General features: G+C 44.7%; 1 protein-coding gene and 1 long non-coding RNA gene across 12 annotated transcripts in view; one reads left to right on the forward strand and one right to left on the reverse strand.

The window, feature by feature from the left end:
* Positions 1–25,452, forward strand: part of LOC141917816 (transcription factor 4) — a 239,568-nt gene that overhangs the window by 103,571 nt on the left and 110,545 nt on the right. For all 11 annotated transcript variants that reach the window (XM_074811390.1, XM_074811396.1, XM_074811391.1 and 8 more), the window contains one exon: positions 16,939–17,003. In XM_074811390.1, the coding sequence (XP_074667491.1) occupies positions 16,939–17,003 (65 nt within the window). The remainder of the gene's footprint in view (positions 1–16,938; positions 17,004–25,452) is intronic.
* Positions 12,071–13,977, reverse strand: LOC141917818 (uncharacterized). Its single transcript, XR_012621474.1, has 2 exons — positions 13,488–13,977; positions 12,071–12,365 (listed from the first exon to the last, which is right to left on the reverse strand). It is a non-coding gene; the product is annotated as an uncharacterized LOC141917818 (long non-coding RNA).

The raw sequence follows: 25,452 nt of genomic DNA on the forward strand, positions 1-25,452 counted from the left end.
ACCTGTAAGCAATCTGAATAGATAGGTTCATTCTTACATTTTAGAGAGCTTTTTATTTCCTTTATATACGGTACAACTATTGCTGAGAGACCGTTCAAGATGGTGTTTCTTTTTGTGTTCCCTTTTAAAGAGATTTCTGCTGTGATTGGTTCTTTTTTTCCCCCCAAAGTCTGTGTTTTTGGGCTCAGTGAAAAATCTGTGAGTTAAGAAACTTTCCTGGTATTGTTGAAATGGCATCGTATGAAATCCTTGGTCCTTTTTAAAAAGTGTAAACGAGGAAGTGATAGAATAAGTTAAAACCACATTTGATTGTTTAGGCACATAATGTTTTAATTTTAGAAGTTCAACATTTGCTTTAAAAAAAAAAAAAAAAAGCCCCAAACCCTCTTAGTTTTGCAAAAGAACATCTTTTAACAACTACTGGTTTTTGCAAATGCTGTTCTTACTGGGGGTGCCAGCTCGGCACCCCCCGACCCTGCCGCTCCACCTGCCCCCGGCCGGGCTGGCCCACGCCGCGGGGCCATCGGGCCTTTGCCGCGGTGGCCCCGTGGTGGCTTTGGGAAGGCGGGTGTGCTTCTGCGAAGAACTGGGGTGAGGCCACCGATGTCTTTCCTACACGTTCCAGTTGATCCTCAGTGTGGAGAGCTGATGGCAGACGGATTTGTACTGCTCACATGCCCAGGGACTTAAAAGCAATAGCAGCAAAGTACAAAAGCTTTCACCTGGGTCGGTTTGGCACAATTAGTTCTTAAAACAAGGGGCTGTTCTTACTCTGTACACATGCTTGGTCCTCGGTGGGACCTCCGTGCACTGGTGTAGTACTGGTCTTACCAACCTGAGCTGGGGGTGTTACACCTAAGCGTCACGTGAGTTCATTTTCTGCTAGTAAGGAGTTGGAGCTTTCCCTGGTAAGGGCCAGGTACTACTTGTGTTACTACACAGCCGGTCCCCTTGACCTCAGTGGAGCTGCTGGCAGGAGTGAGGTGAGATGTGTTTGTATTTAGAAAGCTACAAAGACACTGTGAATACATTCTCAAGCTTAAGTATATCTCTACCATACAAGCCCCTTAAAAAAAAATAATCATAGAGGCCTTATTTGTATGTTTTTCCTTAGGGAGGAGCTGAATAAAAGATTATTATTTTAATTTTTTTTTAATTTGTGGTGAATGGGAAGCAACGGGATCTTGAATGGACTGAGAGAGATGGTTTTGTTCTTAGCACAAAGGGAGAGAAGCCTTTGTATATCAGGACACCATATATTTTATATGTGTTTATTTGATCATATAAAATCGCAGGGCGCTCGGGGTAAAATATTCAGAGCTGACTGCTGATTTCAACGTGTGCTGTGTGACACCCTGGGTCTTGGAGGAAACCAGAGTGCTCTCATAAACTTTATTTTAAGTTATGAATGCTTCATTCTTCTGAAAATCAGGGCTTAAAGTGATGCATCTGAAATTAGGGACTGTTTCCAAGGGGAAAAAAGAATTTACTGGATTAGAAGAAATAAACAGCTCGGCAGTGTTTAAAAAAAAAAAAAAAAAGGTGAAATAATTGGATAATTTGTTCATCATTGCAGTATTTTGTAGTGAGAAGCCCACTCCCATCGCTGTCCTGGCAGGCTGGGGGAGCACTGGCTATAACGAAGCATTCATGGCTTCTTGGTGCTTTTGCAGGGGAGAAGAAGAAATGAACTCAGGATTTTCCAAACCCTGGTGAAGGAAAAAAACCAGGAAGATCAGATTGTCATCTTACCCTTCTAATTTGGGATTTTTTTCAAAAATTCTTTGTTTCAGGCCCATTTCGGTATCTTCTTTATTTTTATAGAAAATACATTTCATAATCAACCAGGACATTTTATGCTTTAATTCCAGAAATACACAGTATTCTGTTTTCTGGGAAATAATACCATTTCCTGTGAAAGGTGGCCTTCCTTTTCCAATCCACACAAAAGTCCTGATTTGATCAGCACTTCTGGTTTACCTTTAAAAAAATGCCCTTGCAATTTCTGTACGAGCACTCTTAACACTTGCAAAGCTTGTTCCAAGTTCTGCCCTGGTTCGAAATGTTACCTTTTCAGAACGTTATCATTCCAGCAATAATTCACCTGGGAATGAAAAGCAAACTAGCTAATACTTTATTGTCAGAAGTAGAAATATTTGCTGGGGTTGCTAAGGCAGAAAGTGGAAAGTCTCGGGTGAACCCACCCTGGTCTTAGCAGGAGTTGTTCCTGATAACAAGAAATTACAGCACTGCATTAAAGGGTTTTGAAGATGGCTGAAAGTTAAAATTTTTGGAACTTTCTTCTCTCTGGCTGTTCTGCAGGTGACAGTGCTACTCAGCTTCTCTGTGTTAAGTCTGCCAGCACCTTTCTGTGAAAATTTTCTGTAAGAATATTTTTTCATTAGAATTCATTCATGTAATAATTCAGAATTACTGATCGTGCACAGAAGGAGTTGTGAGAGTTTGAAGTTTCTGCAAACCAAAGCATATTTGTCATGGGTACATATATATCAGGGTGCTTAACAAAGTGCAATTAATAAGTTGTTACTTCTCAGGCATAAAAAAAAAATTACTCTTGCTGGAGTTTAACGGGTTCTTATGGCTCTAACGTCCATTTAGGTCAGTTGGGAGCTTTCTGTTTTCAAGCAGAAATCAGGATCATTACACCTCCCCCTGCCTGAGTAAATGTATTTTGTGCAGGTGAAGCAACACGGCAAATGGGCTCATTTTTTCTGGGAGACAGACACGGAGGGTTTTGTGGCTGGGAGCAGGCCGGGAGCAGACTGATGACTGCCGCCATTCCTGGTGCAGCTGCGTGCGCCTCAGCTCAGAGCTGAGCACTCGCTCCGTGGCACGATTGAAGGGGAATAAAGTTTTTTGGGTGCTCGTGCAGCCGGCGAGCCCTGCTGGGACCGGCTTGGAGAGGTGCTGCGGCCGACCTCTGTGTCCTGCGTCACCCGTTTGACATGGCCGGACGGACCGATGGGACAAAACCAGCCCATGGTGTGTGCCAGGAGGGTCAGACGTAGCTTCCTTTTCTTCCTAGGATCCCAAACCTGTAAAACTTAGGCCTGAGCATGGGCTTGTGTCTGAGCGAGGTGGCTGCAGTGCAGCCTGGGCCTTGGCGGCGGCTCTAGGACTTCTGAAACGTTTTCCTGTGGTGAGTCCTCTGTGTTGGGCCTCCAGTACTCACCTCGTGAAACTGGGTGAATTTTGGACATTAACAACATATACTGGGCTTGTACTTGGCCTAATTTTTAGCTGCATTAAATTCTGTATCTGGTATATTTAACTTCTCAATAAGAAGACAATAGTTCCAGTAGTTGGTTTTTTTAACTTTGCTTTTCCCTTCTTTTTAAACATCTTTTGCTTAAAACCATGATATAGGGGAAGTAAATACTTCGCTGAAGTTTTTATTCTCTTTCGTTAATAGCTCAGCAAACAGTGCATTTGAAAACAAATCCAGGCCAAAATTTCAGACTTGCTAACGAAAAGCAGAAGTTCGACACTGACAATTGCTGTACTTAAAAGCTCCTTGGATCAGGTGTTGTTTTACCATATGGACATTTTAATTAGTAATAAAAATGTTGATCAGGATTTAGTGGTGGAATCTACAAAGCACAAATTTCTGCCTCATTTTGCTTTGTTTTACTGGTGTGAATTTAGCTGTATTTCTCTCTCCATCTCCCTTCTCTTCTTCATTTATGTATTATCTATTTTATCTATCGCTCTTGATAGCCAAGCAGGTAGTCACATGGGTTAGAATATCGCCAAGTGACGAGGTTATTCCATGAGCCTATAGAGCTGTATTACAGAAAACATCCATTTTAAACCGTTTTGTCTTCTCGATGGTGCTGGCCCAGTGGCTCACCGATGCCAGGAGTGTTTTAAAGAGCCATTATCTATTTGGTACGTGCCCAATTAAACAACAAATAGTTTAGAATGGCACATGCGCTTTCTGTGAGGGTGCCTGGGAATTTTTCTGTGAAAACACTGAAATTACATACAAAATGAACTGCCCTTAAATGAGCAAAGTACCGGGGGGCTGAGGAAGGCTGCCTGCAGGCGCGTGGGATGGGTCCGTTCCTGCCTCCCCAGCCAGCTCCCGTGGGTGCCGCCAGCGGGTGTTGCCACGCGCGTCCCTCGTGGCGGAGCCGAGGATGACACCGGTTCCCGCTTTTCCCCGGAGCCGAGGATGACCCCCATGACGTGACTGCTGGGGGTACGTTCCCCGTGAGGGTGCCCGCCTCTCCCTGCGCCAGGGTGAGACCCGCGGCTGGTCGCGGCTCTCGTATACTCCGTGACAGCCCCCAACAAACCAACCCAGCAATCCTTCTCTGGCATCTCTGCCAGTAACCTTAAATTGTAAAAACACATTTTGAAAGATGTGTGACTTTTTAAGAAGTTGATGTCCTTTTAATATGCAGGATCTTTGGGGGAAAAAAAAAAGTACCCTTTTGAAAATTAAAGCACGTGCCACAAAAGCATGCATTTATAATCATAGGGGTCTTTGTTCCAGTGCCTGCAGTACTAAATGCTAAATCAATAATAAATTTAAGATCTGTGTGAAGAACTACAGCACTGGAGTTAACGGATCCGACTCTTTTTCAGCACTGGTTTCATAATGGTCTTTGTTCTGCCAGCGCATCAGGAGGGCTGCCTGCCGTTCACCTTGCCTTTCTGCCTGGGGTAGTCCTGAGCTATCAAGTTCAAAATAGTAACTTCTTGATTTACGTAAAGAGTTTCAAAATTTTTCAAGGATTTTGTTCGGTTTGTCTGCTTTAATCTTTGTTCATGGTAGCAAAGCCAGCAATGGTTTCACGTCATATAGAAATAACAGTAATACGTTTAAAGTAATCTAAAACCACTTTCTTACAAGGAATAACAAAACACAAAGAAAAATTATATTCTTTTTCCCACTGAAATTGATGTGTTAAAAGTTCATTAATGACTGCCTCAGTAAAGGAACCTCCAATATTCTTATTAATGATTTCTTCTTTTTTAATTCCTATTTCCCAAAATCTTAAAATAAGGATGCATTTAAACTTAAATTTGCACTGGTCTCTGTCAGTGCAGGTGATGGGCTTTCAGAAGGTCTTGTGAGATGGGCACAGCACTGTGTAACCCTGATTATAAAACTCCAAAAGCCCTCCATGAAACAATTCCCAGTGTTCCCCAGTAGACCCCAGAGCCTCCCTGGTCTGGTGATGGTGGGGCGGCCGCCGGGCACAAGCCTTGATGAGAGGCAGAATGGGAGTCATTTGGAAAATTATTGGGTTTGAGCCTTAAAAATGATGATAAATGCTCATTCTGAATAAGAACATAATACTAGAAAAAATAATACTATATTCCAAGCCTACTGAATAATTAAGGGGTGACGACTACTATTTTGGGCTTAGAAATGCCCAGTTTGGCCATGGGCGCACTGAGTTCCGTGCCCCTTGGTTTCAGTGAAGGCGTTTGCCCCGTTCCCCTCTGATCCCTCTGGAAATCCCTGGGAAGTGTCTGTTGATCCCAGCGCTGGGCAGGATGAGCCCTTACTGGTAGCAATGTTGGCTCAGCCTTGACAAGTTGGAAATTGAAAGAAATAAAAGGGATTACAAAAATAAGAGCTTAACATTAGGTTCCCAATTCCAGAGCCTCTTAAGTGGTTTGTTCTGGTGTGTTGTGCGCCAGCAGCTCCCACTGCCACCAGTGACACTGGCTTGGATTTACTCCTGCCTGTGAGACTTTATTTAAATGCCTAAATAAGGATGTAGCTTTGGTTACCTACTTTATTTTTGCAGCGTGACCCCAGGGCATTGCCCAAAAATGGTTAGGCGGTTATTTCTGCAGATTTTATTTCTGAACGATAGCGGACCTGCGTGATACTGGAGCAGAAGAACGACAAGTTTATCAAGTCCTTCTGTCCTCTTAGGCAGAGGAGGGTCTTTGCAGGGCGTTCTGGAAACATTAGTTACCGTTTTCAGCGCTGCGTTTCCAAATTATTTAGGAACTTCATTACGCGTGGCTAATTTGCGTGGGTTTTCTTCGAATTGGTCCGTTTGTTATTTATGTCAGTCCAGATCGATCTCAGGTGTGGCCAAGCCAGTATTCCCAGTTCCTGCGGTTTCCCAGCAGCTGGTTACGAGGATTCCTTCATAAGAGCCCAAGATTTTGGCTCTTGAAGCAAAAATCGATGGTGGGTGCCTTACAGAAAGATTTCATTGACTGTTTGCGTCTTTGGTTAATTCAGGAGTATGATTTGGGAATCAATAAAACCCCCCATGGCAGCGCTGGGCTCGGACCTGGGAGTTACTGGGAGCTGGATCCAGTTGGGTGCCCGCGCGTAGGGATGATCCACGGAAGGTGGGGCGTGGGGAAGGCTCAGGGGGTGCGCACGGCTCCGTCATTCGTGCCATAAATCGGGAAGGCAGGGACCGGGAAGATGGGAAGGAGCTCGCTGAGCGTTAGTGCTGTTACCTGGCCTGTGTAGGAGTTCTCCCGCCAAGAAGAGGCCGATCGGGGAAAACCCACGTGCCCGCGGCTCGTGGTGGGTTTCAGCGGATGGCTCCGGGGTGATTCCTCCTGCCGCCCTCCCAGCCCTTTGCGTGGCCACGTTTCTGCTGCAAGCGCATCACCACGGCTTTGGGGACGGGGATTTTACGCTGGTTTCTGCTTTTTTTTTTTTGGCTTTACTTTTAATTTGCTCTTTAACAAACTACTACATTTATACTAGCTAATAATAGAAACGCCCTGCACTTAGCAAATTTACCAGGTATGAAAATGGCTTGATCGGGAGTGGTGTTTAAAGTAACTAAGTCCATGAGATTTTGGAGAAAATAATTTTGGCAAAGCAGCTGTTCAGGTATAGCTAGCTTGGTAGATCAGGTAGAGGCTTTGGAAGGGCTGTATGAAAATTGAAAGACTACAATATCCGAAATTTAATAAAAAATAAAGTAAATCAAAGTAAAGTCTATAGTCAAACTCCTTAATTGTGATGCATTTGCTGAGTTTCCCTCTTCCATCGTCGGCCCTGCTCCGATGCCATATGGTCTACCATGGAACATTTAACTTGTCAGATATAATGGATTGTCCTGGAAGCAGATTTTTGCTTTGAGCGTTCGGCTCCTTTCTTGCATTTCACTCTCAGCTCCAGGCTGCAGGATGAAGGATTGTGGTGGAAATGCAAAGAAGAGACACACAGTTGATTCCCCTTAAGAGAGTGACCTATATGCCACAAAATTTTACCCACGTAAAGAGGCATTATCCCTGTCACTGACCCTAGCAGGCTGCATGTCAGAACCATTTAAATTTGTCTGGACTTAACAGATTGTGCAAATGTTTCAGAATCAAGTGCTTAGGAATAATAAAGGCTTGTCATTTCAACTTAGGCAGCGGCGGAGCAGCTCGCGCCGGCCAAGGGATGAGTATTATTTATTGTGACCTACATGTAACCTAAGCTGCCTGCCTTGTAGACCTTGTAAATTAAGTTCATCTCCCAGGGCTACTAAACTTAAAAAAATATATATTATCTGATAAGGAACCCAAATAGCCATTACTCTGTGCTGTAAAGTGGAGGTTGAGGTTGGGAGGGATCATTTCCACGGATGGGCCGATAGTTAATTACCGTCGGCGTTCCGGTGCGTTTGCACCTTTCTGAATTGGGGGGATCCTGCCACGGCTGGAGGGGGGACTCGCTGCGGCATCTGTGGCTGAAGGGCTCCTGCTGGACGCCCTGGATCAGTTGCTTTAAAATTGTCTCTCACTTAAGTATATTAAGAAACAATAAAATATTGTCTAGAAACCGTAGGTAATATTGCCATCCCGTTCCATGAAGTAACTGGCAAGAATCTAGGATAAAAATCTGACCCTGCTAAAGATACTCAGTTTTATTTAATATTAGTGCGCCTGATATTTCACCTCTAGGGAATAAAATATTTGTAAATCAATCTAAATTTTGCTCTTCAACGTAGCATTCCTTTCAGCTGTGAAGTTTGTATTGAGGAGTGGTAATTTTTTTTTTTTTTTTTTTTTTTGCATGAAGGTTATTGTCTTTCCATTTGGCAGCAAAAGGAAAATTGTCAGCTGGTGGAAGTGGGAAATCCCTCTCTCAAGGACTTTCCTCTTTCCAGCGTAGGAACCAACATTCCTAGGTGTCTTTTCACACGAGAGCTTTATCATCCTTGATCTGAAGCTGGTGGAGAGCGTGTGTACTGATGCTATGAGTTTGCCTGTATTCTCAGCCCAAATTGTTTGTTCCCGAAACATTTAGGAAATGTCAGTTCTCAAGTGTAAAAATCTTATTAGGGTCTGCATGCCCTCTGCTGGATATTACCGATTTGAGACTATTGGGTATTTCATAATGTTACAGTATATTTACCACATCATTCCTGATGTTTTGCCATACACTGAGAAGCTTGTAGTTTGTTTTGTCTGCTCAGCTAATCCACATTATCCAGTCCGTTGTTTTTAAAACATCAAAATCATAACAAAAATAAATGCTAGCTTTTTTAAAAAAAAAAAAATTTCTGTGCTGAGCAATATTACAAATAAATACTGTTTCTGTAGAAATGTATGATGGAGTATTTAATCTCAGTGTGAGGCTGTGTTAGAGACTCGGGTAGTTCTGTCTATATATGCAGAGAGCACGTGAAGATGGGGGAAAAACAGGAGGTAAACTGCTACAAAAGCACTGCTGCTTTTGCTGTTAAAACCTGAAAAATCTACTTTTGCCATCGGGCTTTTAAAATGGATCCCTGTGGTCAGCATTTGCTTCCTTCTTCCTGGCGTGTAGATGATGCTGAAGACCTTAATTTGGGGCTCAGCAGCGGGGGGCCGGCCCGCTGGGTTTGGGGGTCCCGCTGCCTGGGCACAAAGTCACCCAGAGTCCCAGGTGACGCCTCTGCTGGCACCTGGGGAGGGACCGCAGCCAGCTAATGAGTGTGGTTGCTGTTTATCGTGCCGAGGTGTAGATTTGATCCCCAATCTGCACGATAAGGCTTTTGATCTCTTTATCCTTGCTCGTGTCCAGCGTGGTTTGTTTTAGGAGCCTTTTAATAAATGCTACTGGATAGGGGTGGTTTACAGAGCAAAGATTTAGAGCCCAGACTTGGGCTGAAGGAAGGTTTATCGTCCTCTTTCAATTCTGTGTCTTTCATGGCCTTAGATCCTTATCTAACTTGTTTTAGAGTGATTCTGTTTTCATGCTTGAGTGAAAACCCAGGTTTCCAGATACATGATAAAGATCTCCTGAACTGGTCCCTGAACAAATGATGAGGGATCACCCTGCAGTGTATTTCAATTTAAAATAGCCCTGTGAGGCTTACTTAGGATAAACCAATACGCAGTGCTTTACGTTCAGTTCTTATAGATTGCTTTCAGGTCTGGGGTATTATTACAACATGGTTTTGTCTCATATCTTTATGAAAATGTTGCCCCTTTTCATTATTCTGATTCTCTAGTATGAGATAATGCTTTTGATTTTTTTTTTTTGTTGTTCTTCGATGCCTGTCTTCATCCCCTGCCCATCTTTTGACTATTATATGTTCCAAGAGTGAGAAGGGTAAAACACGGTGAATGGGTTTCCTTAGAGTTTTTGTTTCTCTCTGAAATAAATTTGCCTATTTCCAGAGTGATACAGGTGTTCAGGCTTAGATGATCATAATTATTTCCTCTAGACTGAAATTCCATGCACATATGAAAAGGAGAGGAGACTAAAGATGTTTATGAAGTCAGATGCGTCTTCTCTCTAAATGAAGGATTGTCTCCCATAAATGTTCTTCCGTTCACAGCTTTTGAGTGTAGGTGCCCGGTGGCTCCGGGCTTGCTTGAACGTGGCCGTTGGTGCCGCATCAGCCTCCGCGAGACAAACGCGGTGGCCCACGACAGTGAGGAGTCTTTAAGGTTTCTTCAACTCGTTAAATATAATTTCTTCAGACGGCGTTGAAATAAACAGTTGTTTTGTTTAAATACCTAATTTAATTATGAAAGTTTATTATTCTGGTCTCAATTAGTGCATGTACTTGATATTAAGCTCATTAATGTTCCTTGTCCGCAGAACGCGGTGGTTATTTATTGGTTGCACAATTGCAGCGGTGGCTGCGAAATGGCAACACTTGCGTATCCCCTGATTAACTTCAAGGTGCTGAAAACCTGTTGCAGAGGGTGCAGCGAGCTTGTTCTGACTGGATTAGACACAATCAATCCTGTAATGCAGCTGTATCATCCAGGCAGATAACCAACTATTAGCGTCAAACCTTTCTTTTACGGGGTAGTGTGATAATCTTTACAATCTAATTGATTTTGGTGCGACTAGTCGAGGACTAAGAAACTATTTAAAACAAGTCTGGTAGAATGTGGTCTTCAATATTCTCTCTTCATATTCTTAAAGTTTTGAGTCTAGTTTTGCCACAGCTATTTTGTTTTAAAAGCACGCAAACAGAGAAATCACATCCTGCCCTGTAATAGATGCTGTTATTTGGCAGATCGCAGAAATAGATGGAGCAATTTGCTTCAGTCTTTTGGGTTCGGTCCAATATTTCGTGAACCGAGATCAGCGACAAAAGAATTCGATCTGGTATTTTCATGGAGTAAAAGGGACCTTCCTGCAGTGCCGGGGTCGGTCCCTGGCCCCCCGGGCGACATGGGGCAGAGCTTGCCGAGGGCAAGGCAGGCAGCACCGCTGCTCCCGCCCGGAGGGAGGGATGGAGGGAGGGAGGGGTGTATAGGCACAGGCACAGAGCCACAGCCTGGGTGGAAGGAAGGAGTTTGGCCTTTGGGGTGTTTGGGAATTAACCGTGCAGGTTTAAGCGTAAGCACTAGCCCAGCGAGGTGAGTCAGTGGAGAAGTCCCGCTTACACTCTGAATTTCCTTGCTTTAGGTTGTTCGAGTCAGCTCTGTAGCTTTATTTTAGTATAGATTTTAGGATTTAATTTCCTTTGCATTTTGATGGTATTGTTTAAAAAAAAAAAAAAATCTCCCTTTATAATGGTGCCTGCTCTGGCATCATAACGTCTCTTTAAGAACCATTACTGTTTACTGCACATCAGTGTAAGTGCAAAAATCCTCTTTCATGTCAAAAAGATCTCTTTCCCCTAGCATTGTGCTGCATTTTGGGGCGTGATGCCATTCAGATTATTGGGATTAATACCTTCCCTCAGCTTTGTACCCAGTTTGTGGACCTTCCCTGGATCAGATGCCATGTGATTTGTACTATTTTGTGAACATTATTGCCCAAAGTTTGCTTAAAATCTATTAGATTTCGTTCTTATTGTCTGTACTTCACATATAGCACAAAGCAGAAATAGCTCATTAACATGATACTTCCATTACCATCGGATGAGATTCTTTGTGATGTAAAATACCCTGTTCAGAACCTCCCTGAAAGAAACGGGGTATTTTGGCTGCGTGTCCTATCCCGGTAAGCGCGCTGCTGTTGAAGTACGTATAGATCACCCAGGTCAAGCCCGAGGCAGGAGCTCGGCCGAGCTAGGCAGCTCTCTCTGCCGTTTAAATGTTGGAAGAGGAGAAATCTCAGCTGGGCGCCCGGTGCTGGCACCTGCCGCTGTGCCCCCTTGGCCCCCCGGATGCCCACTGCAGGTTGTCCGTGCCAGGGCTGCGTGGTCCCCTGGCAGGTCCCTGCCCGGGCACTGCGCCGGCGAGCACCGCTCCCTGCCCGGGTTAACGGCCGAGGAGGCGCCGAGCCGGGAGGAAAAGCTGGCTGTCACACAAAGGGGGACAAGCCTCCGGCCAGCTGTTAGCCCTGGTGCCAGGGACGCCGTGCGGATTTGCTTCCTTCAATTAAGAGGCCAAAAAATTTCATTTAATACTAAAAGCATTTTCCTTTCTATTTTTCCTTCTTATTTTTCCTTCCCCCCCTTTTTTTTTTTTCTTTTTCTCTTTTAAAGAACAGTATTCAAAAGTTCTGAAAAAATAAAGAAGCTACCTGCTGGCTCCTCTGGTGAAAACATGGGCAGGCTATTTTTTCTGTCAAGGGCAAAAGCCAGCAAGGCCTGGGAGGCTGCCCAGGGAGGGCACAGGGTATATTCATTTCTCCCAGAGTGAGGTGCTTATAAGTATAGGATATATAGTGTACAACAGCTCATTTATTTCAGTGAGGTTTTTCCTTGAATAATTTGTAATTCTATACAAATTTTAGCTTGATTGGTCTGCTGAAGTGAGTCAGGTTTTCAAATCTCTGAGGCAAAAAAAAAAAATAGTACTGGTAGTCTGGCTGTCACCGTCAGAAGTTGCTGTGCAGAGGTTGTCCTCGTGTCGGGCACGTCCCGGCCTCGGAGCCCCTCGGCCACGCTGGTGAGCACCGAGAGGAGTCCTGCGCTCGCTCCCCAGAGGGCTCAAATCTGCCCTTCCTCGTGCCACCAAACCTAAACAAGCATAAGAAAATTTTGAATGCAAGAAGTACAGATTAAGGCAGAAGTAAACTGTTTCATGATCCTCATAACCATGCAAATAAACCCCGCTGCGACCGATAACACGTATGTGTTTGTTATATGCAGACAAATGTGGAACTCTAAAGTTCAGCCCATTCTTCAGTTGCTCAGAACTTTTTCTCCAAGTATGCTCCAGCTCTGTGCTCCTCGTGCCTGGTCCGGCTTCGACACTGAATTCTCCTTTAATTCGTCATTCTCGGTGGGGGAATCGATGGGGCTCTCCCTTCAGGATCGGCCCTCAGGGGGAACAATCATCAATTTTCAAAAATGCTAGAAATACAGTAATAAAATAAGAAATATGTTTAAGCAGAATTGCAGACCAAATTCACAGCCATTAAAATTGCAGCCCCTGATAGAATTACCTTTTTTTTTTCTTCTCCCCCAGACAGGTTTCCCTTCTTCAGTCTAACCAAGAAGTAAGCCCCAAATGTAGGGCAGCGGAAACCTGAATTAGAATGTTCTGGTCGAACTCATCTCTCAAAAAATATGTCAAACACGAAATCAATGTAAACATTGAATTGGAGTCATTTATAGAAATAGCTTCACTTCCTTTTCTCTGCAGATGGAAAGAGTTGCCTCATGCCTCTCATGCTGCCTACCAGAAAAAAGCCAAGGTGCCCTATCTCCCAGGGCAGGGGAAAAGAGAGTGGGGAATCAGATGACTTGCATTTGTGCTTGGGAAGTTGCTTAAATTTTCTACTTAATTTGATTAATTTTTCAAAGTACACCATGGAAAGGCAAGTGGCTTCTTTATTGATTGATTGGCAATCCTATGCTGCTTTTATTTTCTGCAGTTAAACAAAAATGCAAACAAAATATTTATGAAGCAATCGGTTTAGTTTAGTGAAGATAAGCAGGATTTTTTTTTCTAGAGGTATTTAGAGAGCAGAGCCTTGAGATTCAGTGTTTGTCAGAAAACAGGAGCTGCATGTAGTTCTCTCTTTGTCTCTCCTTTGATTGGCATGCATTGTGTCAATTAATTGAATATATATATATATTTACACACACGCTAAGTTATTGCCTCCGATAATAATGGAGATGCTTTTTCTGCCTTACCTAAAGAACAAGTGCACACTTGAAAGTTATTCACCAGCCTTTGTAGGTCAACTTCTTCCATGGAGCTTTGTTTCAATTGTCAGATCATAAAGCCACGGAAGGGTATAGATCGTGTTGCGTGTTCGGAGTGCTGGTAACAAATGGCACATTTTAGCATTTGGTCCTCTAGGTAGAAAAAATTAATCAGATGTCTGACAAGATTTGTTATTCATCTCTATTTCAGGCTCTCTTTTTTTTTTTCCCCTTCTTTTTTTTTTTTTTCCCTGGCTTACGACAAATATTACTAACGGGTACTTTTAGATTTTAAAATATGGACAACAGTACTCCATGCAGTAAAAGACTTGAACGATTAATGCTACCCTTATGCCTCTTTTGAGTAGTTTTAGCCATGGGGCTTGGCACTGCCACCATTGTCTTTGTGCCAAAAAATATCCGCAGCGGCTGCCGCATTCTAGTACTAGAGGGTTGTCTCGAAAATTCCGCAGTGAATGCGTCGGGTGTCTACATCGCTGTAGACGCTCTCTCTTTTTTAAAACATTTTAAAAAAAAAAAAAAAAGAGAGAATCTTTAGCTCTTGCAAACCTCAGAAAATGCACAGTACAGGCTGGGGTGTTCAAGTGACTGAAAATGATGCATAATGTACAGTAAACGTAGAAATTCAGGAGAAGCTTTTGTATTTGTGAGCACAAATAGTTGCTTAAAGAGCCTACTCTTGCATATTATCAGCACTCTTGCAAATTTTATTATCTGAAACAAATGTGCCAGTGAATTTTAAGCAGAAAATCAACATCAAGACTGTAGCTAATTTTAAATGGACAGTTTATACAAAAGATATTCCTCTCCCTCCCCCCCCCCCCCAATGAAGTGTCATTACAAAAAGTATGATAATTTCATAATTACAGTTGATAGTGAAAATCTACGTATGTATATCTTTTTAACGGTTTCTTGACTTTTTCATAAATTTCAGTTATTTGTTCTTAATCGAGGAGGCAGATTTCTAGCTGTATGTGGGAACAACAACAACAACAAATGTAATAAAGTTAAAGGCTTACACTATCAGAATGAAATGTGTTCACTCATGATCTCCAGAGCTATCTGTTTGGTGGTAAAAGTGGATGCTATAGATGAAATCTTTACAAGGAGCATAATCCTAAAAAAAAAAAAAGTCAATCTCCTGCTGGCTGCTGTGCCGCTTTGGTACCTCACAGACTTCGACAGAGTCCTGGACGAGTGCCCATTGATGTCATGGAAACACTCAAATTACTGAGAATGATTCATGTCTATGCTGTTCTCTTATCCTCCCCCACACAAATAGAAGTAGATTTTAACCCTGACAACTTGTAATTTGCAGTGGGTTTATTTTTGTATCTGGATAAATATTTTTTAACAACTGAAATTAAGATGAGGCTGCCTGTGTCTGATACGATAGAAAAGAAGATTACTGATACCCAGGCAGGAGCGAGAAGCCTGTTCAAAGTACCTTGTGTCGCTGCTTGTACTTGGTTCCCCTCGACCCTATTTTTCTGTTTGGGATTTTTTTTTTCCCCCCGTCCTCACCGCTCGTTATTTGCATCGACTTTCTGGCCCTCTTGGGGTGATGGGAAGTAGCACACGTAACTCCAGGCATGCCAGCAAGACATTTTGTTTGCAGATCTCGGCATTGGACTCAGGGATTCACGATTAAAATTTCATTGTCATTTCAATCTTGAATTATTTCTGCAAAGGCTTCCAGTACTCTGAACCTGAGGGGGGCTATGGAGTGGGTGATCCATCATTTTTGTATAACCAGATACAAGTGTTTTCAAAAGTTATTACATGTGCAAATGTTCTATGAATTGCAAATAAATTTTGGAGGTTCCTGTGTATAAGTAACTATGTGGAAAACAACAAACCCAAAACCAATCGAGAAACAAAAGCAAGCTCTTAAATTGTGATGAGGAGAAAGGTGATTTTTTTAAATTCCAAACCACTTGCGATAGTCAAACTTTAATACCTCTAAAGGGCAATCACACCTCCTAGCCGCATATTAAAGGAAAGGCTTGCGGGGTCAGAATGTGGCCACGCCATTTTGGGAATGATTAAAATAAACTCCATCGTCCTTTGTCTAACAATCTGCCTCACCGTGGGTTCTGTATGAAATTTGGCTCGCGTCGGGGAAAACGCAGCCCAGCAGAGCTCGGCGTCCGTCGGGCAGTAGCGGTGCCAGCCAGGGCCCCCTCACCCGCTGCCTCGCTCGGGCCCCGCGGATTTGTGAGGTCGGTGGTGCCGTCGTTACTAAAACCTGGTATTTCCAAATTAAAGGAGGTTTTCTAACGGCTTCGGTGGGCGTGCGGGCGCAGCGGCTGTGTCTCGGCGGCGCGGGCTCTGACGTGGCTGGGGTGCGTGGCCCCGGGAACCTGGCATCTAGGTGCAGAGGTGTCCCCAGCATGGCTGGGAGTTACACGCAGAGATAAACCGAGCATCTGGTCCCTAGTAACTGGGACTGTGTGTTGTGGGTTTTATGCCCCAGCCTATAATAAAAACTTTAATTTTATGAGTGATTTTTACTGTGTTCTTGGATGTTTTGTTAGATAATACCTCCCCCCCTCCCGTGATTATCCTCACCATAAGGGTGGTCTTTTAGTGTCAATATGTTTTGTATCAGCCCTCTTGACTGCTCTTTGTCTCGGGAGCACGTGGTGCGGTGCTGCTCAGCCATGACTTAATGCTTTGCAGAAACCACCTCTTCCCTTCTTGATTTTGCTCGAGTCTGGCCATTCAAACCTGAAAGAACCTTTATTTTCCTTTGTAAATATGGCATAACCGTAACCGGTACTGCAAGTCAGGCTCTTGGATCTGAGTTGTAAAGGCTTCCTGGGGGGGGGAAAGAAAAAAAAAAGCAAAAAAAAAAAAAAAGGGTACTTAGGGCTGGCGGAGAGTCTTGGCAGTCATCGGGCCCTTGTTCAAGTCCCAGCACCATTGGGGCAGCCCCGGCGTCGGTAGCAAATGGTGAATTCCCAATCGGTGTCTCCTTCCCAGGTGTAAATTCCATCACGACCGTGATGGTGGGGGAGTTTGCTCCTGGGAAAGAGAGCAGGGAGCCGCGTCCCGAGCATCTCCTGGGCTGTCGGGAGAGTCGGGCAGGGGCTGGCCGTGGCCCTGGCGGGATGGGGAGGGTGCCTGGGTGAGTGCTCAGCCCTCAGCCAGAGCCCGTTAAATCTCAGTTCCAGGAGGCGCGTGGAGCAGCGGAGCTGGGATTAGGAAGTTTTCTTTCCCATCGCCATCCTCAGCATGAAAAAGTGTTAGTCCCTTTCTCGTTGCCTACGTGCATTGCGCAGTCAGCAGTGCCTATTTTACATATGTAAACAGCACTAGGAGAATGTGGTGAACATCGTATAAAACGCTTGGAGATGCTGTATATATCCGTTTATATCTGTTATACATATCTTTTTTTTTTTTTTTTTGTTAACAGGTAAAACAGAAAGGGGTTCATACTCATCATATGGAAGAGATTCGAATTTACAGGGTTGCCATCAGGTAAGTGAAAGTCTGCTGAGCGGAGGGGGTTGTGATAAATACTCTGATAAATGAGGTTTGCTGCTTAAAGTTGTACATCTTAGGGCTAGGCTCCATCCTAAACAGCGATGGCTGCAGATGTGCGTCGCTCAGAAACGGGCTTTATTGCAAACGCAGGTTTTAAAGCTCCTGCCTGAGCTTTTCTAGCCAGGATACAGTTACTGGAGACTAGGAGGACTTGGGTTGACCTAATACTGCCCCAGCCAGCGCTGCTGCTGCAAACTATTGATTATTGTCCCTCGCAACAATGCGGCAGTGTTCGGCGTGGCGGGGCCTTCCCCAACAGCACAACTTCCCAAACTGCAGAACTGGAAACACACCGCAGAGCTGGTGTCAGCCCCTAGCTTTGGATGGCTACTGCAATAAATTATAGTTTTCATAGAATCTGTATGATGTTGTGTGAAAACAAGGTTGTATTGAGGGATAAAAATGTCTGTGAAAATATGATTTGTTGTCCCTTTTTGTTTCTGAATTGTTTTTGGCTGGAAGTCAAGGCCAGCAGGCTAACAGCAAAGCCGTCTCAAGGGAAGCATGCGTGAGCTAGAAAAATAAGAGTAGTTTAATTAAATAATAAAATGCCAATGTAATACAAAGGTATAGCATGTGTGTGCGTGCGCCTCTCTGCACTTTGCATTTGCATACTTTTAAGTCTCCAGAGAAAGTCTGAGTCTAAAAATACTATCAATAGCCAAAAGTCTGTGCTTTGTTTCAAGACAATTGATTTTTTTAAAAGACACTTTCTTTTTAATTTCAGTAGCAATATTAATCGTCTGTTTAAATTCATTTTGTTCTTGAAGAGTGCTAGGCTTCCTTTCCTTTTTCTAAGTGCAGTAGCTTCGCACTTTGGAAAACTATTGAAAGAATTTAATAGCCTTCTTAATATTCAAAGCTTTATGCTGTTCAAATCTGCCAGGAAAAGAAAAAAAAACCAAAAGCAACAAAAAAACCAGCCAAAATGCATATTACTTCCCTATAGGAAAGGGAAATACTTGATCCCTTCTTTCTTTTTGGAAGTCCACGTTCTTTGGTAGTGTGGAGAAACAGCCTATTCTTACATTGTTGGTTGGGCTTTTTTAAAAACATTTGGTGTAGAAAAGTGAAATCGTTTTGAGCAACAGAACACAAATTTCTGCTGTCCGCCCTCAGCAGTGTCTGGAGGCCGGGGCTGTGCTCTGGGCCGCCTGTCCCGGCCCTCCACAGCCCTGCGTGGGCTCATCCCGGCCCCCACGGCCGGACAGACGGAGCCGTCCAGCGCCGGGGCAGCCTCGGAGGTGGCGGCAGGGTCCCTGCGCAGGTGGCCACTGGGCCCCTTCCATTGGCCACCGAGGCCCCTGCGCTCGCCCATCGTCCTCCGCCTTGTCGGAGTTTTTGGGGAGGTTTCCTGCGCGGCGTTTCGCTCGCGGAGCTTGGGCGAGGGGAGGCTGCTTTCCCTTGCTGAGAGCACAATTACACGTGTTTAATTCTACGTCAGAGGGTGCAGGGCTGCTCGCTGGGGAAGGGTTACAGGCCAAGCCTTGAAAGTTGACTTAGTGATGTCCTAAACCTCCGCATACATAATTTAGTGAGTCGATAAGTGATTTACTGGTTTCCCTTGCAATAACCAGCACAGATAAGTGCAGGAGATCGCACGTGTAACCCTCCCCTGATCCAAACCAACCGCAGCAGCTCTTAATTAATTTTAGGAGCCATTTCTAGCTAGTCCTCTCCACTTTAAAACGCTTTGGCTTTCTGTTGTTAGGAGGTAGCAGGGTATGTCTGTCCCCAGCGTGTAGCAGTCCCCATCCAAGGGTGTGACCTGTGTCCTCTGCAGCTCCAGCCCCTGGAGATCCCGTTCTGAGGCTCTCCTGGTCTGCTGCCATTTCACGTTTCATCTGAAAAAATACCTTTTCTTTGCTGCACTTTGCTTCTAGCTTTTCTTTCAGTCTCGCCATGTTCCGAGTGATCTCATGACGCTGCAAGTCAGTTAGAAATTGTTTCCGAGTTCAAAATGGCATTACACCTAAATAAGTTGTGTGCTCTATATATGCCTTGGGCGTGGAGTCTTAATGCGACTCGTACTGCGGCCTCCGCGCACACCCGTGTCTGTGAATATCTGCAGGGCACAGATCTGTGTTTAATTCAGGAGTGAAAAGTCAGCCTTAGAAACTAAGGACAGAGGTGCAGCTGTAGGCTTGAGAAGACAGTTTGAGGTAAATAGATAATTTTTTTCTTCAGCATCCTCAGCTCTGTGTCCCAGCCAAAGTGAGCTGGCGTTTGGCAGAGGCCCTCGGTGGTAGTAGAGAGTGACCTGCTTCCAGATACTCCCAGTGTGAAGTGATACAAAGTGACTGGGTGTGATGTTAGTGCTGGGAGCGTGGAGGGGTCGGGGCAGCGCGGATCAGTCCCGGGGGGACGCTGGCGGGTCCCCACCCAGCCCTGCACCCAGCCTGGCCTCTCTCTCAGCCAAGTGACAGATCAGTCACCAGCTGAAACCCCTCGTGGGGACCTGCCGGGTAATTGCCGTAACGAGGACGGTTGCCCACAGAAACGGGCAGCCCGGTTCCCACCGCCTCTCCTCCTGCAGCACCAACCGCCCGTGGTAGGAGTCCACGCGCCGCTCCTGCTCCCCAGACTCTTCTTCTGGGAGAGGACAAACCTGGAAGTGCCAACCGGCTCCAGCCGCTCGGCGAGCTCCTTCGTATCGCGGGAAAAAGAGCAGTGCAAGCCGGGGGGATGCTGAGCCTGTGCCCCGTGCCAGGGAATACGGCGGGTCAAGATACTGGAAAAAACCCAACCTTAATTCCCATAAACAAGCCAATGGCTGTGGTTGTAGTATGAGAGTTAATGCCTTTTTTTTTTTTTCCTGAATGACAACACTTCAGTGGACCAATTCTGAAGTTTCCCCAGAATTCAGTTGGTACAGACGTGGTTGGCTCTCTGGATGGATCCTCGATTGTATTGACGTGGCAGTGCCCTGTGGTTGTGGTGGGTCGGTGAAGAACCGATGGAGAAAACCCAACCTACCCCCTCGCCTTTCCTGTGGTTTCATTCATGAAAATTTGAGGAATATTAGGAAGATGTTACAATAAGAGTGCAAATACTAAAAACTCCAATCCATGCGATAGGGTCTTTCATTCTACCGTATGCATCCACTTTCTTGAAGTATAATGGAAAAGTGGATGAGGCAGATGTCCAGTGCCCAGACAGGAAGGAGAAAAAATATTTCTAAAATAAGAATCTCTGAAATTCCTGAAAGGTACGGAAGGAATAATGCTTAATGCCGAGGTTGGACCATCTGTTGTCTGTTCTCCAGGCTGCAGAACTATCAGGATCCACCAAATTATTAACAAGTATGAACCTTCAGGCTTAAAAGAAAATTAAAAGCTACGAACCTACTGCAACATTTCTAGGATGTGCTTTCACACGCGTTGAGAAAGATTAGCTTATCTGGAGAGAAGATATTGAAGAAAACTTGGTGAATTCCAAAGGAAATGCTGGTGGTGATACTGTGGGTTGTTGAGAATCCCCTGAAGCCTGGGGTTATCCGAGGGACTGGAGGAGCGGCAGTAGCTGCCTGAGCTCCTTTTTCCTAAACCCAAGAGGAACGTGCAGATTTTGTTGATTTCTGAAAGGTAAATTGCTACCTCCAGATGTGATGCATTGCTCTCTGTAGATGAGTTCCTGGAACAATTAAGGAAAACTAAATACCTAACGATATTGAACTTGCTACCTATTAATCTTCTGGTAGGAAAAAAACCAACAACCTCTCTTCACACAAATAGCAGCAATGATGGGAGGTTTCGTCCCCGCGCTGTGTTCACACCAATGAGAGAAGAGGTCAGATACACAGCAACCCATTTACTTCAAGATGATTTTTATTTCCGAGCCTAGGGCCCAATTGGGCTCTCACTGAAAACCATAGCAAATACAACACTGATTACAGTGGGAATGGAGGAAAGCTTATCTTGGGAACTATTTAATTCCATTAGAGAGAAGTCATCTAAGAAACATGTACCGAAGTTGTTGTCAAGACACTTTTGAAACACTGGCTTCATTGCAGTTAATGACAAAAATCTCATTTCATTCAGTGAAGTCAGGATTTTGCGTGTTGTCTTAATTCTGTGCTACTTACCATTTCCCCAAAGATCAATTTTTTTTATATTGTGCTGGTTTTGGGGGCATTAGCAAGGCAGTAGTATTAAAATAAGCCTACCTACTTGATTTCTCTAACTTTATTCTGGTTCCCTGTATTAGTCTGTATTACTGGTTTGGTACTCAGATTGTAAGTAAGGGCCTGCACATGGTAACGAAGAGCAGTGAGTCTGCTTCTTTATTCAGAGAGCTTCGTGTAAATCAGCCCTGTAAAGGACATTGTAGAGAGGTTGGTGCTGGTCTCTTCTCACAGGTGATTAGTGACAGAACAAGAGGGAACGGCTTTAAACTGCAACAGGGGAGGTTCAGACTGGGCATGAGGAAAAAATTTTTCTTAGAAAGAGTGGTCAGAGTGTGGAATAGGCTGCCCAGGGAGGGGGTGGAGTCCCCATCCCTGGGTGTGTTTAAGGGTCGTTTGGATGAGCTGTTGGGGGATGTGGTGTAGGGGAGAACTTTGTAGAGTCGGGCTGAGGGTTGGACTCGATGATCCCAAGGGGCTTTTCCAACCTCAATGATTCTGTGATTCTGTGAAAGAGTAAAGGCAGGCAGTGCTAGAAGAACCCATCTAGTAGGTAGCACTGAGCGTCGGCCACTCAGGGTGGGTGCAGGGGTCTGTGTGCGAGCAGGGACACGCTCCGGAGGACTTGCGAGCACCTTGCTGTGGCTGGAGGATTGGCTCGTAAATCCCCACGCTCCCGTGGCCCAGAGACAGCCAAGAATGAGGGGCTGTGTCAGTTCTAAAGAGGTTATAAACCCCTGATAGTCAGTCCTTAGTGCAAGAGGATCTGGATACACAAAAGATCGTTATTACTAGTGGTAGTGGGTGCCACTTACGTAGTGTGGTCGATGAGACCGACCTGGAGTAATCCAGAGCTATTGCGCTTTTCTGAGCAATAGTTAATTCAGAGAAGCAATGAATAAAGAGAACTGTAAAATGAGCTTGATGGCCAGAAAACATACGCTATAGATTTCCAAGGCAACGCACGAGATTGTATGTGGGAATAAATTAGACAGTCCTTTGAAAATTTGGATTAGGCCTTTTTGGCAAACGCATAGTAACAGATACTTAGCTTTTAAGGTGTTTTAACTTAAAGCAAAATCCCCAAATCCTAAGATGACTTGTTTTTACTACTAAGTCTTTTAGAAAGTGAGTCTAAATGTTAGTTTTGGATATACTGATTTACTTGATGTTCAAGAAACACTCTCGGAGGCCAGTTGGAACCATCCCACTGTTAAAAGCTGACTCTGGAATGAAGTGTTAAGGTAAAAGCTAGTGGAGTTGTACAAGCTCAGCCAGCTTTTTTTTGGACTTTTTTAATAAAAAAAACCTGCTACCAAAATGTCATAAACTTTATCCAGATTGAGATCATACCTGCCAGCCTTCAGCTTGATTCAAGATACCATGGTAAGGAGAAAGGCCGACCACCAGAATGCCACAGGCAAGATTTAACTTTGGGTTTATTGCAGCTTCAGTTCAAACAAGCAACATTAGAGGCTGCAACAAAATGGCTCCTTCGTGCATTTACAATGCCGTAGGCACCCGAGGGCAGTCTGCCCAAACCTGCGGCAGCTCTCTGGCTTTCCAGGATTTCCTGAGGGACCGTGGCAGTTGCAATTTATTTGAGGAATCCCCATCAGAAAGGAGCAGGCTCCGAGATCCTGAGAAGTCGGGGGGACGCGACTGGCAGGACGGCGTTTCTGCAGAGAGCATCTCTGCGCCGCAACACAACGTTTATCATTTCACTTGCCACTTCTCTGTCTTCCTTTCAGTCTTTTTTTCTCTGACTCCTCTCTTCCTCCTTGCTTCCCTGTGCTCCCTTCTCTCCAAAACCTCCGTCCTGTCCCTCTGGAAGCGGCGGTGTGGCTTTCCAGGAGCCTGATGTTGCAGGGCCCAGCAGGCTGCTGTGGCAAGCGACCATGCCAGCTCTGGCTGAGGTTTCTAGAAACTCATTTAAAAGTTCACGCAGACCCAACCCGAGTTCAACCGTCTTGTAGCTGCTACTGTTTTCCTGTATCCTCTCCCGTCAGATCCAACTCCAAATATCTGTTGGACGCTGCAGTCTCTTTACAGACTCTCCACGCTCTTTCCTGACGTCCCTCCTCCTGCGTGGTTGTGGATCCTCTCTCCTTTGCCTCCCATCTTTCCTTACTCCCCCGTCCCTCTGTGATGGGTGAGAGGAGCCTTTGGCACACGACGGGGCTGCTTGTGCCTGGGACAGCCTTTCTCAGAAGGTTTTCTCACGTGGTGTTTTATCCTCTCTGTGTCATAGCTCGCTCTGAGGGGAGAAGTCGTGGCAAGGAAGGCCTTGGATTTTATTTTTGTGAACGTTTGTGGCTCAGTGAGCATAGTGCAGGGAGGATATGACATACCTCTGACGGAGATTTTAGATAGAAGTAACGGGAACATTGCTGGAAAACTTTAAGACGAGTGTAATGGAAATGAAAGGAAAGACCCCCGTGGCTTCTGCAGCAAGTGCGTGTGGATTAACTCGGCCCAGCTGCCCGTGGCCGCCTGTCTGTGTGTCCAGAAAGGCTGTAAATCCTTGCATAACGCTGCTCTTCTCCTGCTGAGAAGGGAATGGGCAGAAAGAGCTGTTGCCCATTTTCTTTTTTCCTCTAGAAGTGCTGGGGTTTCCTTTTTCTGCTGTGAATTACTGAATTGTTGCAACATCTCTAGTTATATGAAGAGTCGTCCAGCAAAGGCAGAAAGGGGAAAAAAAAAAAAAACAAACAACAGGAGGGATTATCTTTTTATCTGATATGTACTTTTAAAAGGTCCTTCTTCAGTGCTTCATTCAGCATGAGATTGAGACTAATGCATATTCTGAAATCAGGCTTCTGATTTAAGCCGCTAAAGAATAACTGTTACAAAAATAACTCTGGCAGCGTCGCACAGGGGCTTCCAGCTTCTCAGAGACCTCACCAGTGAGCTCACGGGTGCTGCCCCGTGCGTTTAAACGCTCCCGGCTTTCTTGAATTTGATCAGCAACACGTTCCTCGCTATCTTGCAGAGCACTTTGGGGGTGGTTTGCTTGCTTTTTTTCTTTTTTTTTTTTTTTTTTAATGGCCTGCCCACCTTTTCATAGTAAACAATAAAACCGTCGGTATCGTGGCTGCGGAGAGGGGAGGTGTGAGCCGAGGTGGGGTGCGGGTGCCTGCGCACGGAGCCGCTGCGCTCTCAACTGCTTCTAATTTGTACTTTGTTCATGAACGTCAGGGCAAAGAATCTTTCCGTTTTATTGGTATTGTATACAATAAGTTATTAAATTTCATCTCTGTAATACACCTGCAGTAAAATAACAAAACATTACTGCACTTAAGGAACATGTGTGTGTGTTGCAATGTTCCACCCCTCCCTTCCAAACAGCTGCTTACGGATTTCAAGATCCATTGTATATATTCCCTAGAGCCCACCTCTAATAATCGAGACACATCTGCCATTGCAGTATTATAGGCATATGTAGTTTTATTGAAAACTATACCTGTATATAAAAAAATTAAATAACTCCTACCTCAATTAAATTGGCAGGCTACCTTTTCTGAAGATCATATTGCAGACCTCTGGAGACACAGCGAGTTCATTTTATTCTTCTGTTACAAATTACTGAGTATTTTTTTGCTTAGTCAAATAACTAGGTTTCCTCACATTTTGATGGCAAGATTCCTTTACCTCTAATAATCTCTCCATCATTCTCCCTCCCTACAAAAGCCACACAAAAGCTGTACTAAAGTGATAAAAGATACCTAATGTACCAAGGAATTGAGGTTCCTACGAAGCTAATCCATTTTTTTTGTCATTAGACGTGCGGTGTCAGTGCCCTTAACAAAAGCTCCAGCTCTTTGTTTATTTGCTTTGAAGTATTTGACCACTCTGACTTTTTGGCTGGGCAACGTGTCCTTCCCAGCCAGGGCTTCGTGTGGATGCGATGTGCTCCGTAGGAAACCCGGCTTCAAAACAGAATTACACTCTATTGTACTGGCTAAAGGAAATGCAAAAAGAGCTCCTTGGCCCCGGAGTCCAGAATTCCTCCAGCCGTACTAACCTCTTGTGTAGCTACAACCTTGCACGTGGGGCAAGGAGAGGGAGTAGGCAAACTCTGAATCTGGCTTTCCCTGAACACATCCCTGCCCCGGGGACAAACGATCAATGTGAGTGGATAAAATTCTGGCCACTGTGAGGTTGGTGGCAGAAGTCCCGTGGAGTTCAGTGGGGCTGGGAAGCAGAATTTCGCCTGGTGACTTCCGTGGTGATTTGTAGCTGGAGAAGATTCACTTCTGT

The sequence above is a fragment of the Strix aluco genome, chromosome W (genome assembly GCF_031877795.1).
Source record: "Strix aluco isolate bStrAlu1 chromosome W, bStrAlu1.hap1, whole genome shotgun sequence".
NCBI lineage: Eukaryota > Metazoa > Chordata > Aves > Strigiformes > Strigidae > Strix > Strix aluco.